Genomic DNA, 12,941 nt, shown 5'->3' on the forward strand with positions numbered 1-12,941 from the left:
GTGTGTGTGTGTGTTTTGTTTGGAAGGACAACCCCTTGGGCAAGGGTCACTCCTCATAGGGCACATTACCGTTGGCCATTTCTGCCTCCCTTGGGGGTAGATTGGACGATCTTAGTAAGGCCCCATTTCTGCCTCCCCTGGGGGCAGATTGGCCGATCTTTGTAAGGCCCATCTGCCCCCGAAGGCCAATAGACACCACAGAAGAATTATTTTTTCAAAAAAAGAAGGTAGGGGTATGGCCACACCTCCACCCTAAATAAATAGGGACAAAGTTGTTCTGCCTCCAGTGGGCAGATGGGGCAATTACCCCCGAATCACCTCCCAGGGGGGGCAGAATGCCTAATAGATGCCAGGGAATAAAAAAAAAAGTGGGGTGGTGGCAAGTTGAAAGCACATTTGCACATTTCAAGAGAGAAAATAGTGTTTGGACAACAGTAGTTAAGCATCCAACAGAAAGCCACCCCAGGAGTAAACTAAATTGAACTATTAAGCCCTTGAGGGCCCAGGACGTGACAGTTACGTCCTCGGAAGCACCGCTCGGGTGCTGAGGACGTAACCGTTACGTCCTACAGCCGGCCCTCGGACAAAGCGCTAGCGCTCTCCCCAAGGGCCTCCCTCCCCCCTCCCCTGGGTAGAGATGGAAGGTGAATTGCTGCCCCTTCCACCCCTGTCTCTCTCCAACCCCCTCTAGTGAAGTCTGATGACAATCGCGCGCTGACCTCTTGAGGGAGCTTCCAGTGCGGTCGGAAAAGAAATGCTTACATTTCTCTTCAGATCGGAGGGTGGGCAAAGAGACATGAAAGGAAAGGCTTTTCCTTTCCTTTCATGCCTTTCTGAGCATTTCTGCAGCCCGATCGCATAGCGATCGGGCTGCAGAGACGCTCACTAGACATCATGGATTTTGTTTGTGTTGGTATAAACAATGAAGGGGAGCAAACCCTTGGGCAAGGGTCGCTCCCCTGGGGAGCATTTTTTTATTAGGCCTTTTCTGTCTCCTCTGGGGGCAGATTGGCCTATTTTAATTAGCCTGATCTGCCCACAGAGGGCAGAAGCGACTAGGCACCAGGGCTAATTCTTTTTTTTTTTACACGTGGGGAGTAGCCCCTTAGGCAAGGGTCGCTCCCCTGGGGGAAAAATTGTTTTTAGGCCAGTGGGCAGATGGAGCAATTACCCCCGATCTACTTCCCGGCGGGGCAGAATGCCTAATAGATGCCAGGGAATTTAAAAAAAATGGGGTGGTGGCTACCAACCAGCATGGGAATGGTTATGCCCCCACCCCAACTGAAGGGGGTAACAGTGTTTCAGCTCTCCTCCTGCACACTAAAAGATCTTATCCCAATAGCAAGCAAGAGGACATTTGATAATTTGGGGTTTTGATTTTACATTTGGGCCATGAGCGCATGGCTAACTCTCAAAATTGTCCCAGAATGGTGAGGGCTGCACTTTTTGGACTTTGGGACGCTGCCATGTAGAAAAATCTATGAGACCTAGACACATCTGAAAACTAAACAACTGGCTGAGTCCAGGGTGGTGTGCTTCACATGCACCTGTACCATTTTCTTACCCACAATGCCCTGGAAACCTCCAACACACAATTTCCCCACTTTTTTGTGATGGAACCTTCCGAAATCCGCAGGAATCCACAAAATTCCTTTTTTTCAAACTGCCCTTTTGGACCCGCTTTGGTTCCCCCTCAATTTCGACATGTTTTTGGCTCTTCCCTGTCACAGGCACTTGGCCCACCTACACAAGTGAGGTATCATTTTTATCAAGAGACTGAGGGGAATATTGGGTAGTAGGAAATATGTGCCTGTACGGTGATCCCACACAGGAATGTGGGGAAAATGTGTTTTTTTAGCTAAATTTGAGGTTTGCTGAGGATTCTGGGGAAGAAAACACTGGGGGATCCATGCAAGTCACACCTCCTTGGACTCCTTCGGGTGTCTAGTTTTCAGAAATGTCTGGGTTTGGTAGGTTTCCCTAGATGGCTCCTGAGCCGAGGACCAAAAACGGAGCCCCCTGCAAATACAGGTAGTTTTGTATTTGATAATTTTGATACATCCACGTAGTGTTTTGGGGCATTTTCTGTCGTGGGCACTAGGCCTACCCACACAAGTGATGTACCATTGTATCGGGAGATGTGGGGGAATGCTGAGTAGAAGGAAGTTTGTGGCTCCTCTCAGATTCCAGAACTTTGCAGCACTAAAATGTGAGGAAAAACTTTTGAGGTTTGCTAAGGATTCTGGGAAACAGAACTTGGTGAGAGCACCACAAGTTACCCCATCTTGGGTTCCCCTACGTGTCTAGTTTTCAGAAATGTACAGGTTTGGTAGGCTTCCTTAAGTGCCAGATGAGCTAAAGGCCAAAATCCACAGCTAGGCACTTTGCAAAAAACAGGTCAGTCTTCTTTGGGAAAATGTGATGTGTCCATGTTGTGTTTCCTGTCTCGGGCACTAGGCCTATGTAAAAACTCAATATTTCACCAGTGGTAGAGTAAACGTAGTTTATTTTAGATAAGCTCGAATGACCTCCACTCCTCTCCGTCTCCAATCCCAGAATACCTCCCAAAGAATCCCACCACATTCTCCAGCCCCACATTCCAGCACAACATACTGTTATTAACATATTACCTAGTTATAACAGCCTACCCACACAAGTGAGATACCATTTTTATCGGGAGACTTGAGGGAATGCTGGGTGGAATGAAATGTGTGGCTCCTCTCAGATTCCAGAACTTTCTATCACCGAAATGTGAGGAAAAAGTGTTTTTTTGCCATATTTTGAGGTTTGCAAAGGATTCTGGGTAACAGAACCTTAGAACCTGGCGAGAGCCCCACAAGTCACCCCATCCTGGATTCCCCTAGGTGTCTAGTTTTAAAAAATGCACAGGTTTGGTAGGTTTCCCTAGGTTACGGCTGATCTAAAGGCCCAAATCCACAGCTAGGCACTTTAAAAAAAACAAGTCAGATTTCATTGTAAAAATGTGATGTGTCCATGTTCCGTTTTCTGTTGCAGGCTTTGGGCATACCCACACAAGTGAGGTACCATTTTTATCAGGAGACTTGGGGGAAGACAAAATAGAAGAACAAGTGATATTGCCCTTTGTCTTCCTCTACATTGTTTCCTTCCAAATGTCAGACGTGTATTTGAGAAATGCCCTGTAATTCACATGCTAGTATGGGAACCCCGGAATTTAGAGATATGCAAATAACCACTGCTTGTCAACACCTTATCTTGTGTCCATTTTGGAACTACAAAGGTTTCCTTGATACCTATTTGTCACTCTTTATATTTCACCAAATCAATTGCTGTATACCCGGTATACAATGAAAACCTATTGCAAGGTGCAACTCCTTGATTGGCTCAGGGTACCTAGGGTTCTTGATGAACCTACTAGCACTATATAACCCCGCAGCCAGAAGAGTCTAGCAGACATAATGGTATATTGCTTTCAAAAATCTGCCATAGCTGGAAAACGTTTTAGAAGAACATGTTTTTCACCTCAATTTCAATATTTTTTTATTTTAGCTGTTACTTTCTGTAGGAAACCTTGAAGGATCTATACAAATGACCCCTTGCTGAATTCAGAATTTTATCTACTTTTCAGAAATGTTTACCTGTCTGGTATCCAGCACTGGTTTCATACCCATTTCTGCCACTAACTGGAAGGAGGCTGAAATCACAAAGAAATAGTAAAAATGGGTTATGTCCCGGTAAAATACCAAAATTGTGTTGGAAAGTGTGGTTTTCTGATTCATGTCTGCCTGTTCCTGAAAGCTGGGAAGATGGTGATTTTAGCACCGCAAACCCTTTGTTAATGCTTTTTCAGGGAAAAACCACCAGCTTGCTTCTGCAGCCCTTTTTTGCCATTTTGTTTTAAAAACGAAAGTGCAGCTGTATTTTGGCTAATTTCTTGCCTCCTCGAGCGGAACCCACAGACTATGGGTATCTCTAGAATCCCTAAGATGTTGGAAAAAAAAGGACGCAAATTTTGCATGGATAGCTTATGTGGACAAACATTTATGAGGGCCTAAGCGCAAACTACCCCAAATAGCCAAAAAAAGGCTTGGCACCTGAGAAGGAAAAGGTCTGGCAGCGAAGGGTTAATCACTGCAAAGTAGATTTGACATAGAAATAAAATATATGCCTGCTCATGTGCTTTCATTCATGTTAGAGAAACACATTTCATTACCAGCATTAACAAATTTTATAACAGACAGAAGCAGAAACAGAAATGTTTTGAACAATTTATATAATTTATTGTCTGTTCAGGCTACTGGACACACATCAAATGTGCCATGAGTTCATTTGTTGACATCCTATAAAAATAACACCATGCTCTCTTCACAGGCCAAATGACCTACAAATCTTAGCAGTTGTAAAAACAAAACAACAGTTCCTGGCATCCCATTGGAAGGCAGGTTGTGTCAGCTATTGAAGAGATGTGTTTTAGGAGCAAGCTCTCTGAAATATCAGTCATGGCTCAGACAGGCAGCTTAATAAAACACACACTTTCATGCATAAAAATGTGCCTCTAAATTGAGGGGAAACAAACAAAAAAGCTTCTGGTAAAATGGACCTCAGTATCAACAAAGCTCCTTACAGAATCCACCAATAACAGACAGCTTGACAGTAGCAGCTCGAGGGGTGCTGAAGGGGCGGCGGGGTGCGCAGGGGGGTTGGGGGATATTGGGAGGGTGGGAATAAACATTTATTTTATTTAATACAAAAATAAAACACGTACCTTTCCTCACCACCGTGCCGCTCCTCCTCTCCGTCGCCGGATGCTGCAGGCACAGTCTCCCAGTCTGCCCTGTGCCAATCCTGAGGATTGGCTGGTAGCGCCCACCCAGGGCACTCTCAGGCAGACTGGGAGCCTGTGCAGGCTCTCTCAAGCCTGGCAACTGTGTTGCCAGGCTTGAGAGAGCCTACTGCGCATGTGTGTTTGGCCAGCCCAAGACAGCCGGCCAAACATACATGCGCAGTGCACTCCCCCTGGCTGCTTTTCGCCCCCGTAGCCCTGCCCCTTTTTACCAGAAAATGATTATAAACAAAGTTTATGGTCGTTTTCTGGTAAAGGTTTTGCAGCTGCCACTGTTGGCGGGGCCAACGCTCTTCCGCCTAAACAGAGGAGCCGCCACTGCAGATTGAAGTAATTAAATCAGCTAAATACTCTTAGAAACTATGCCCAATTTCTAAGTTAATAAAAGACACAAATGTGAAGAAGTACATTGCTCCATCGGAGAGACTAACATAAGTAGAACAGTATAAAACAAATAAAGCCAGTGAACAGAAAGCAAGCATTTTGAGTCACGAAAGTCAAAGCCAACGATAAGAAATAGGTGTATGCATTTCCAGGTAAGCTTGCCCCCAATATGTCTTTGCAACCTGAAATTGTGCTTGCTGGTAGGCTTCGAACAAATAATGCATGCTGCAGAATGGTGCAGTTGGTTATCATGTAATACCAGGCAATGAAATAAAAAATGAACCAACTTGCTTGGTCTTGCTTTCCTGGTGGTTCACGTGGCAGGCTACAATGAGATGTTGTTGTTTCCATTGTTTAATTACAAGTTCCTGTAGAAACAAAATAGGAATAAAATATTGCTAAGTATAAAAGAATGCCTGTAGAGATGAGATCAAAATCAATCCTAACAGCCGAAAAGATTTGTAGCAACCATTGCAAATGTTGCATGTACAGTCAACAGTGAACTCTATGCACAATGCAGATGAGTTCTTAAACTGAAGAAATAGTTGTACTGCAATGTCCATGAAAAAGTCAGATATTTCATATGTTACAATTAATGTTGTAATTTAATAATTCTTATGTTAAACGTACTTATGAAAGGATCATTTATATCCTTCATGTTTTTCCTGATACCCAATATCACTCAGTGACCACCTTTTTGAAAGACAGTAGTACATGAGACTTCATTCGTTTTGTGGAGTTCAACTTTTGTGTGCTATCAGATCTTATTACATTTCTCCACAAAAACTACATATTTTTCATTAATTTCCCGAAATGTCTGGCAGCCTCCCACTTGCCTGCATATTAACATTTCACAAAACTCATCAAATTGTTTGAAATTTCACAAATGTCACAGATAGGGGGCCCATCAGCAAAGTCTGGAATCTCAACAAATGTTGTTGCCTTAAAGCAGAAATGTTGTAGCAATATGATCTGGCCAGATTTATGTGTTGGGCATGCTTATTGGTCTTACAATAGAAGACAGACGTTTTTGCGTTAGAGTCCAAGGGCCTGATTTAGAACTAGGCAGACAGGTTACTCCGTCACAACGGTGAAGGATATCTTGTCTGCCAAAATCTAAATCTCATTATTTCCTATGGGATTTAGATTTCGGCAGATGGATTATCGGTCACCGTTGTGATGGAGTAACTCAGGCCTCAAGTCTGTGTATACAGGGAGTACACCTAAAAAGAGTTGTCTTTGAATGGCACCTCTGCTATTTTTGACAGGTATATGTGGCTTTCTTTCTACTACAGATTTACCCTTTCTAAATAAAGCACCCAGGGCCCATTCTAAATTAAGCACAGCCACTGCACAAAAATAGTAGGACATTAGTCCTAGCATGTTTTAAATCTGTATTGTAGATTTATTGAGCATGGAACAGACTCTGAACCACATCTGTGCTATATGCCATTGTTAACGCAAATGTCTTAATTAGAAATTATTAATGAATGTTTATGCATTTTGAATAACGAAAAATGTAGAAAATTACTAATGTAGAAAAATAATGTGCACGTTTTAAATTGTGACCTCAGAGAGCGGTCGCCAAGATTCACAAATTATATGAAAAGAACGGCTAACATATGTGAAAAATTGAAAATGTATTAGAATAACATAGTAGTATGTTATATCGAGAGATATAACTCATGTTTTACATTATATTGTAGAGCTTAACTTAGCCAAAGTCTTGGCCTAGGATTGCCAGGCCTTGTGCAGAAGCTGAATATTAACGTTTAATGGAAAGATGCTGACAAACCAGACTAACCGTGAACTGCTCATTGTCTAATAAAATTTGCTTAGCAGAAACCTTTGCATGAACCGACAGACAGGAGACGATCGAACTAGACTGTAGCAAGTAGTGTGTAAAGCATTCACTGCGTAATTTCCCAGGACTCAAACAATAGAGACACTGACAGGAGAAGAAGATGCAACATTTTCGATACCTGACGAGCCGCATGATGAGGACATCACAAAATGAACCAATCAACAATCTGAGAACTGTGTAATATTAGAATTCAGAGATTTGAATTGTGAAAAGTATAGGACAAAGTAAAATAGTGTGATTAATTTACCAATTAGGAATTGGGGATAGTGTGGGTAACCTGGATATAACAACGTGACAGAGGGAAGAGATTTCAGATGTTAGGTGCATATGTGGAGAAGACCTTATTCCGAAATTCATGCAGAGAAGATTTGAGATTCTGTCTTTGAGCTCATGCTCTTAGGAGACTGACTTGATGCTGATCGATTGATGACCTGAGGACGAAGTCTGACTTGTTGCTGATCTATACCGAGGATAGGTAGATATGACAATGTGACTGAATTAACTTTTGTGCCTTTTCTCTCTAGGTACCAACTGCGCTGTTTAAATAAGTTTTCTCTTAGCTAGATGTTTTTTTCCAAATTCATGTTCTAAACTGTTTTCGCATGAAGTCCCACATGCTGATGCTAATCTGGGTTAGGTGACGTTCCTACCCTATGACATTGACAAACACACAGACAAATGATTGACGAACTGATTTATTGAACTCTGCTACTTATGTTGACTTATTAATTCCTGATTCTATTGTTGACTTATGCCACTGCTTTAGAATGTACTCTGATGCAAGTTTTGATTAGGCTATGTTTTTGGCGCCTTTTAATGAATTAATATGGATTTGTTGACACGAATAAAGTTTGAACTAATTTTCATGAATTAGTGTTGTAACTAATAGGGAATAAAACTACTAAGACGTATATAGTGAGTTGTGGTGATTCATGACTGGAGGGTCATAGGGTGTTATGGTTTTGATTCATTGCTGGTGATGACTAATGTTTATTGAGTTGTGTATCAAATCAATAGTGTGACAGCCATTAGCCTAGCTAGGATACTCCATGCGAATCAAAAGGTTCATCGACCTATACGCTTCCCCTTGGAAGTTTACTTATTAAGGACTAAGCAGGCTAGCAGTTTTTGGTAGCAGCTTGATGGTTAGTTTCCTTGGAGAACTAGTTAGGTGGTTATGGTAGTAGTTTAAGTTTGGTTAGTTATTCATTATTGAGATTTGGATATTGTAGGAAGTTGGCTCTGTATGCATTATTTCAAAGTAAGGAATAGTATGCACAGAATCCAAGGGTTCCCCTTAGAGGTAAGATAGTGGCAAAAAGAGATAATACTAATGCTCTATTTTGTGGTAGTGTGGTCGAGAAGTAGGCTTATCAAAGGAGTAGTGTTAAGCATTTGTTGTACATACACAAGCAATAAATGAGGAACACACACTCAAAGACAATTCCAGGCCAATAGGTTTTTGTACAGAAAAAAATATTTTCTTAGTTTATTTTAAGAACCACAGGTTCAAGATTTACATGTAATACTTCAAATGAAAGGTATTACAGGTAGGTACTTTAGGAACTTTGAATTAGCAAAATAGCATATACAGTTTTCACATAAATCACATATAGCTATTTTAAAACTAGACACAGTGCAATTTTCAACAGTTCCTGGGGAAAGTAAGAGTTTGTTAGTTTTTGCAGGTAAGTAAACCACCTACGGGGTTCAAGTTTGGGTCCAAGGTAGCCCACCGTTGGTGGTTCAGAGCAACCCCAAAGTTACCACACCAGCAGCTCAGGGCCGGTCAGGTGCAGAGGTCAAAGTGGTGCCCAAAACACATAGGCTTCAATGAAGAAGGGGGTGCCCCGGTTCCAGTCTGCCAGCAGGTAAGTACCCGCGTCTTCGGAGGGCAGACCAGGGGGGTTTTGTAGGGCACCGGGGGGGACACAAGTCCACACAGAAAGTACACCCTCAGCGGCACGGGGCGGCCGGGTGCAGTGTGCAAACAAGCGTAAGGTTTGTAATAGAAAGCAATGGGAGACCAAGGGGTCTCTTCAGCGTTGCAGGCAGGCAAGGGGGGGGGGCTCCTCGGGGTAGCCACCACCTGGGCAAGGGAGAGGGCCTCCTGGGGGTCACTCCTGCACTGAAGTTCGGATCCTTCAGGTCCTGGGGGATGTGGGTGCAGTGTCCCTACCAGGCATCGGGTTCTTAGAAGCAGGCAGTCGCGGTCAGGGGGAGCCTCAGGATTCCCTCTGCAGGCGTCGCTGTGGGGGCTTAGGGGGGGGGCAACTCTGGCTACTCACGGTCTCGCAGTCGCCGGGGAGTCCTCCCTGAAGTGATTGTTCTTCACAAGTCGAGCCGGGGGCGTCAGGTGCAGAGTAGCAAGTCACACGCTTCCGGCGGGAAATGCAAGCTGTTTCAAAGTTGCTGCTTTGTTTCAAAGTTGCAGTCTTTGGTGAACAGGGACGCTGTCCTCGGGAGTTCTTGGTCCTTCTAGAGCAGGGCAGTCCTCTGAGGATTCAGAGGTCACTGGTCCCTGGGGAAAGCGTCACTGGAGCAGTGTCTTTAGAAGTGGGGAGACAGGCCGGTAGAGCTGGAGAGCTGGAGCCAAAGCAGTTGGTGTCTCCGTCTTCTCTGCAGGGTTTTTCAGCTCAGCAGTCCTCTTCTTCTTAGGTTTCAGGAATCTGATTTCCTAGGTTCTGGGAGCCCCTAAATACTCGATTTAGGGGTGTGTTTAGGTGTGGGGGCTAGTAGCCAATGGCTACTAGCCCTGAGGGTGGCTACACCCTCTTTGTGCCTCCTCCCTGAGGGGAGGGGGGCACATCCCTAATCCTATTGGGGGAATCCTCCATCTGCAAGATGGAGGATTTCTAAAAGTCAGAGTTACCTCAGCTCAGGACACCTTAGGGGCTGTCCTGACTGGCCAGTGACTCCTCCTTGTTTTTCTCATTATCTCTCCTGGACTTGCCGCCAAAAGTGGGGGCTGTGTCCAGGGGGCGGGCATCTCCACTAGCTGGAGTGCCCTGGGGCACTGTTACACGAAGCCTGAGCCTTTGAGGCTCAATGATAGGTGTTACAGTTCCTGCAGGGGGGAGGTGTAAAGCACCTCCACCCAGAGCAGGCTTTTGTTTCTGTCCTCAGAGAGCACAAAGGCCCTCACCACATGGGGTCAGAAACTCGTCTCTCAGCAGCAGGCTAGCACAGACCAGTCAGTCCTGCACTGAACAATTGGGTAAAATACAGGGGGCATCTCTAAGATGCCCTCTATGTGCATTTTTTAATAAATCCAACACTGGCATCAGTGTGGGTTTATTATTCTGAGAAGTTTGATACCAAACTTCCCAGTATTCAGTGTAGCCATTATGGAGCTGTGGAGCTCATTTTTGACAGACTCCCAGACCATATTCTCTTATGGCTACCCTGCACTTACAATGTCTAAGGTTTTGCTTAGACACTGTAGGGGCATAGTGCTCATGCACTTATGCCCTCACCTGTGGTATAGTGCACCCTGTCTTAGGGCTGTAAGGCCTGCTAGAGGGGTGCCTTACCTATGCCACAGGCAGTGTGAGGTTGGCATGGCACCCTGAGGGGAGTGCCATGTCGACATAGTCATTTTCTCCCCACCAGCACACACAAGCTGGCAAGCAGTGTGTCTGTGCTGAGTGAGGGGTCCCTAGGGTGGCATAAGACATGCTGCAGCCCTTAGAGACCTTCCCTGGCATCAGGGCCCTTGGTACCAGGGGTACCAGTTACAAGGGACTTACCTGGGTGCCAGGGTTGTGCCAATTGTGGAGACAACGGTACATTTTAGGTGAAAGAACACTGGTGCTGGTGCTGGGGCCTGGTTAGCAGGGTCCCAGCACACTTCTCAGTCAAGTCAGCATCAGTATCAGGCAAAAAAAAAGTGGGGGGTAACTGCAACAGGGAGCCATTTCTTTACACAAGCCCCCCCCCAGCCCACAGGCCAGGAGACTCAGCCAAAGCTGGGAGAGTCTTCCTAATCTGTCAGGCGAGGAAGAGTAGAGGAAATAGGCTGGTTTGTTGCAGGGCCTACTCTGCCTTACATCCTCCTGTTCAGGTCATTCCCTCTGGCGAACTGACCCACTTCCACAGTGATAGGACCTAGTCTGAATTGCCTCTTGTCTGTGTCTTTAATGTCTCCACCCATTCTCTCTATTTTGGGGTTAGAGGTATTCACCTCTGCTAATCTTATCTTAGCCAGGCTCACCCCTAGCTTACCCAAAGAGGTTACCCAGAGCTGGAGTAACCCCACCATGACCAACAGGGTCAGGGGGCCTAACTTGCTATTTGGCATGGGGTCAGACCACCATGCCAAGGATAGTGCAGCCATAAAGGCTAACACCCAGCAGAGGCCACTGACAGCTGTCAGTGCCCAGAACCACACCTTTAGCTCTTCACCTACAAGGGAAGGGGCTAAGTTACAGGCTTCTTTGGGTTCAGGGTGCCTGTCTGCTGTATTAGAGTGGGGGGTTACCACATCTTGTAGTAAACACCCTTCTTCCACTCTTTCTTCTGTTAGCTGAGGAGCCACCCACTCAGGCTTAACAGTTGCCTGACTAGCCAGGACTTCTTGTGGGTCAGGTTGGACGTTACCAGTGCCACTTGTGGAGTTCTCCCCTACTGGAGCAGAATCTCCTTGGCTTGCTAGAACCTTGGCTAAAGGTTGTCCACCCTTCCTACACTGTTTTCTTTTCTTTTTCTTCTGGGGCCTACTTGCAGTTACTGCAGAGGTAGCACCTCCAGAGTCCTTGGGAGAGGACTGTCACTGGACCAGTTCCTCTCTTGGGCTCTGACTAACCTCTGGGTAGTCATTTCCAAGGAGACAATCAAGGGGGAGGTCTGTACTGACTACCACCCTTCTCCAGCTAAAAGTCCCACCCACTTCTATGGGCACAAAAGCCACAGGCCTATCAGTGACCCTGTCTGGGCTAACTCTTACTCTGGCAGTCTCACCTGGGATGTACTGGTTTGAGAACACCAGCCTGTCATGCACAATAGTGTGACTGGCACAAGTGTCTCTCAGGGCAGTGGCTGGGATTCCATTCACCAGTAGGTGGTGGAAGTGTCTACTTCCCTCTGGAATCTCCAACTCACCTGTGGGGCCCTTTTTCCAGCTGAAGGCTATGAAGACCTCCTCATCTGAGGAGTCATCCCCAATGGCTACACTGGTCACCCCTAGGATTTTGCTAGGGGGTTTGTTTTTGGGACAAGAAGTGTCCTTGGTGTGGTGCCCTGTCTGTCTACAGTTTTGGCACCATGCCTTAGTGGCATCCCAGTTCTTACCCTGGTACCCACCTTTGATTTGGGTTGTGTCTCGGGGCCCACCCACCTGGTCTGGTTTTTGGGGGCCTACAGAGGACTCTTTTTCTTTATTTCTAGTGTCACCCACTTTCTCCTGGGGAGGCTTTGTAACCCCTTTCTTTTGGTCACCCCCAGTGGAAGTTTTGGTTACCCTAGTCTTGACCCAGTGGTCTGCCTTCTTTCCCAATTCTTGGGGAGAAATTGGACCTAGGTCTACCAGATACTGATGCAACTTTTCATTGAAGCAGTTACTTAAAATGTGTTCTTTCATAAACAAATTATAAAGCCCAACATAGTCATGCACTTCATTTCCAGTTACCCAACCATCCAGTGTTTTCACTGAGTAGTCTACAAAATCAACCCAGGTCTGGCTCGAGGATTTTTGAGCCCCCCTGAACCTAATCCTGTACTCCTCAGTGGAGAATCCAAAGCCCTCAATCAGGGAAGCCTTCATGAGGTCATAAGATTCTGCATCTTTACCAGAGAGTGTGAGGAGTCTATCCCTACACTTTCCAGTGAACATTTTCCAAAGGAGAGCACCCCAGTGAGATCTGTTTACTTTTC

The 12,941-nt window shown here is 45.4% G+C and overlaps 1 protein-coding gene across 1 annotated transcript in view; it reads right to left on the reverse strand.

Moving 5' to 3' along the window:
• The window catches only part of LOC138250112 (protein-lysine methyltransferase METTL21E-like), a 194,715-nt gene that overhangs the window by 156,923 nt on the left and 24,851 nt on the right, over positions 1-12,941 (reverse strand). The window contains exon 2 of the mRNA XM_069204558.1: positions 5,494-5,574. Within this exon, the coding sequence (XP_069060659.1) occupies positions 5,494-5,557 (64 nt within the window). The 5' untranslated portion in view covers positions 5,558-5,574. The remainder of the gene's footprint in view (positions 1-5,493; positions 5,575-12,941) is intronic.

Source organism: Pleurodeles waltl, chromosome 8, assembly GCF_031143425.1.
Source record: "Pleurodeles waltl isolate 20211129_DDA chromosome 8, aPleWal1.hap1.20221129, whole genome shotgun sequence".
Lineage (NCBI taxonomy): Eukaryota > Metazoa > Chordata > Amphibia > Caudata > Salamandridae > Pleurodeles > Pleurodeles waltl.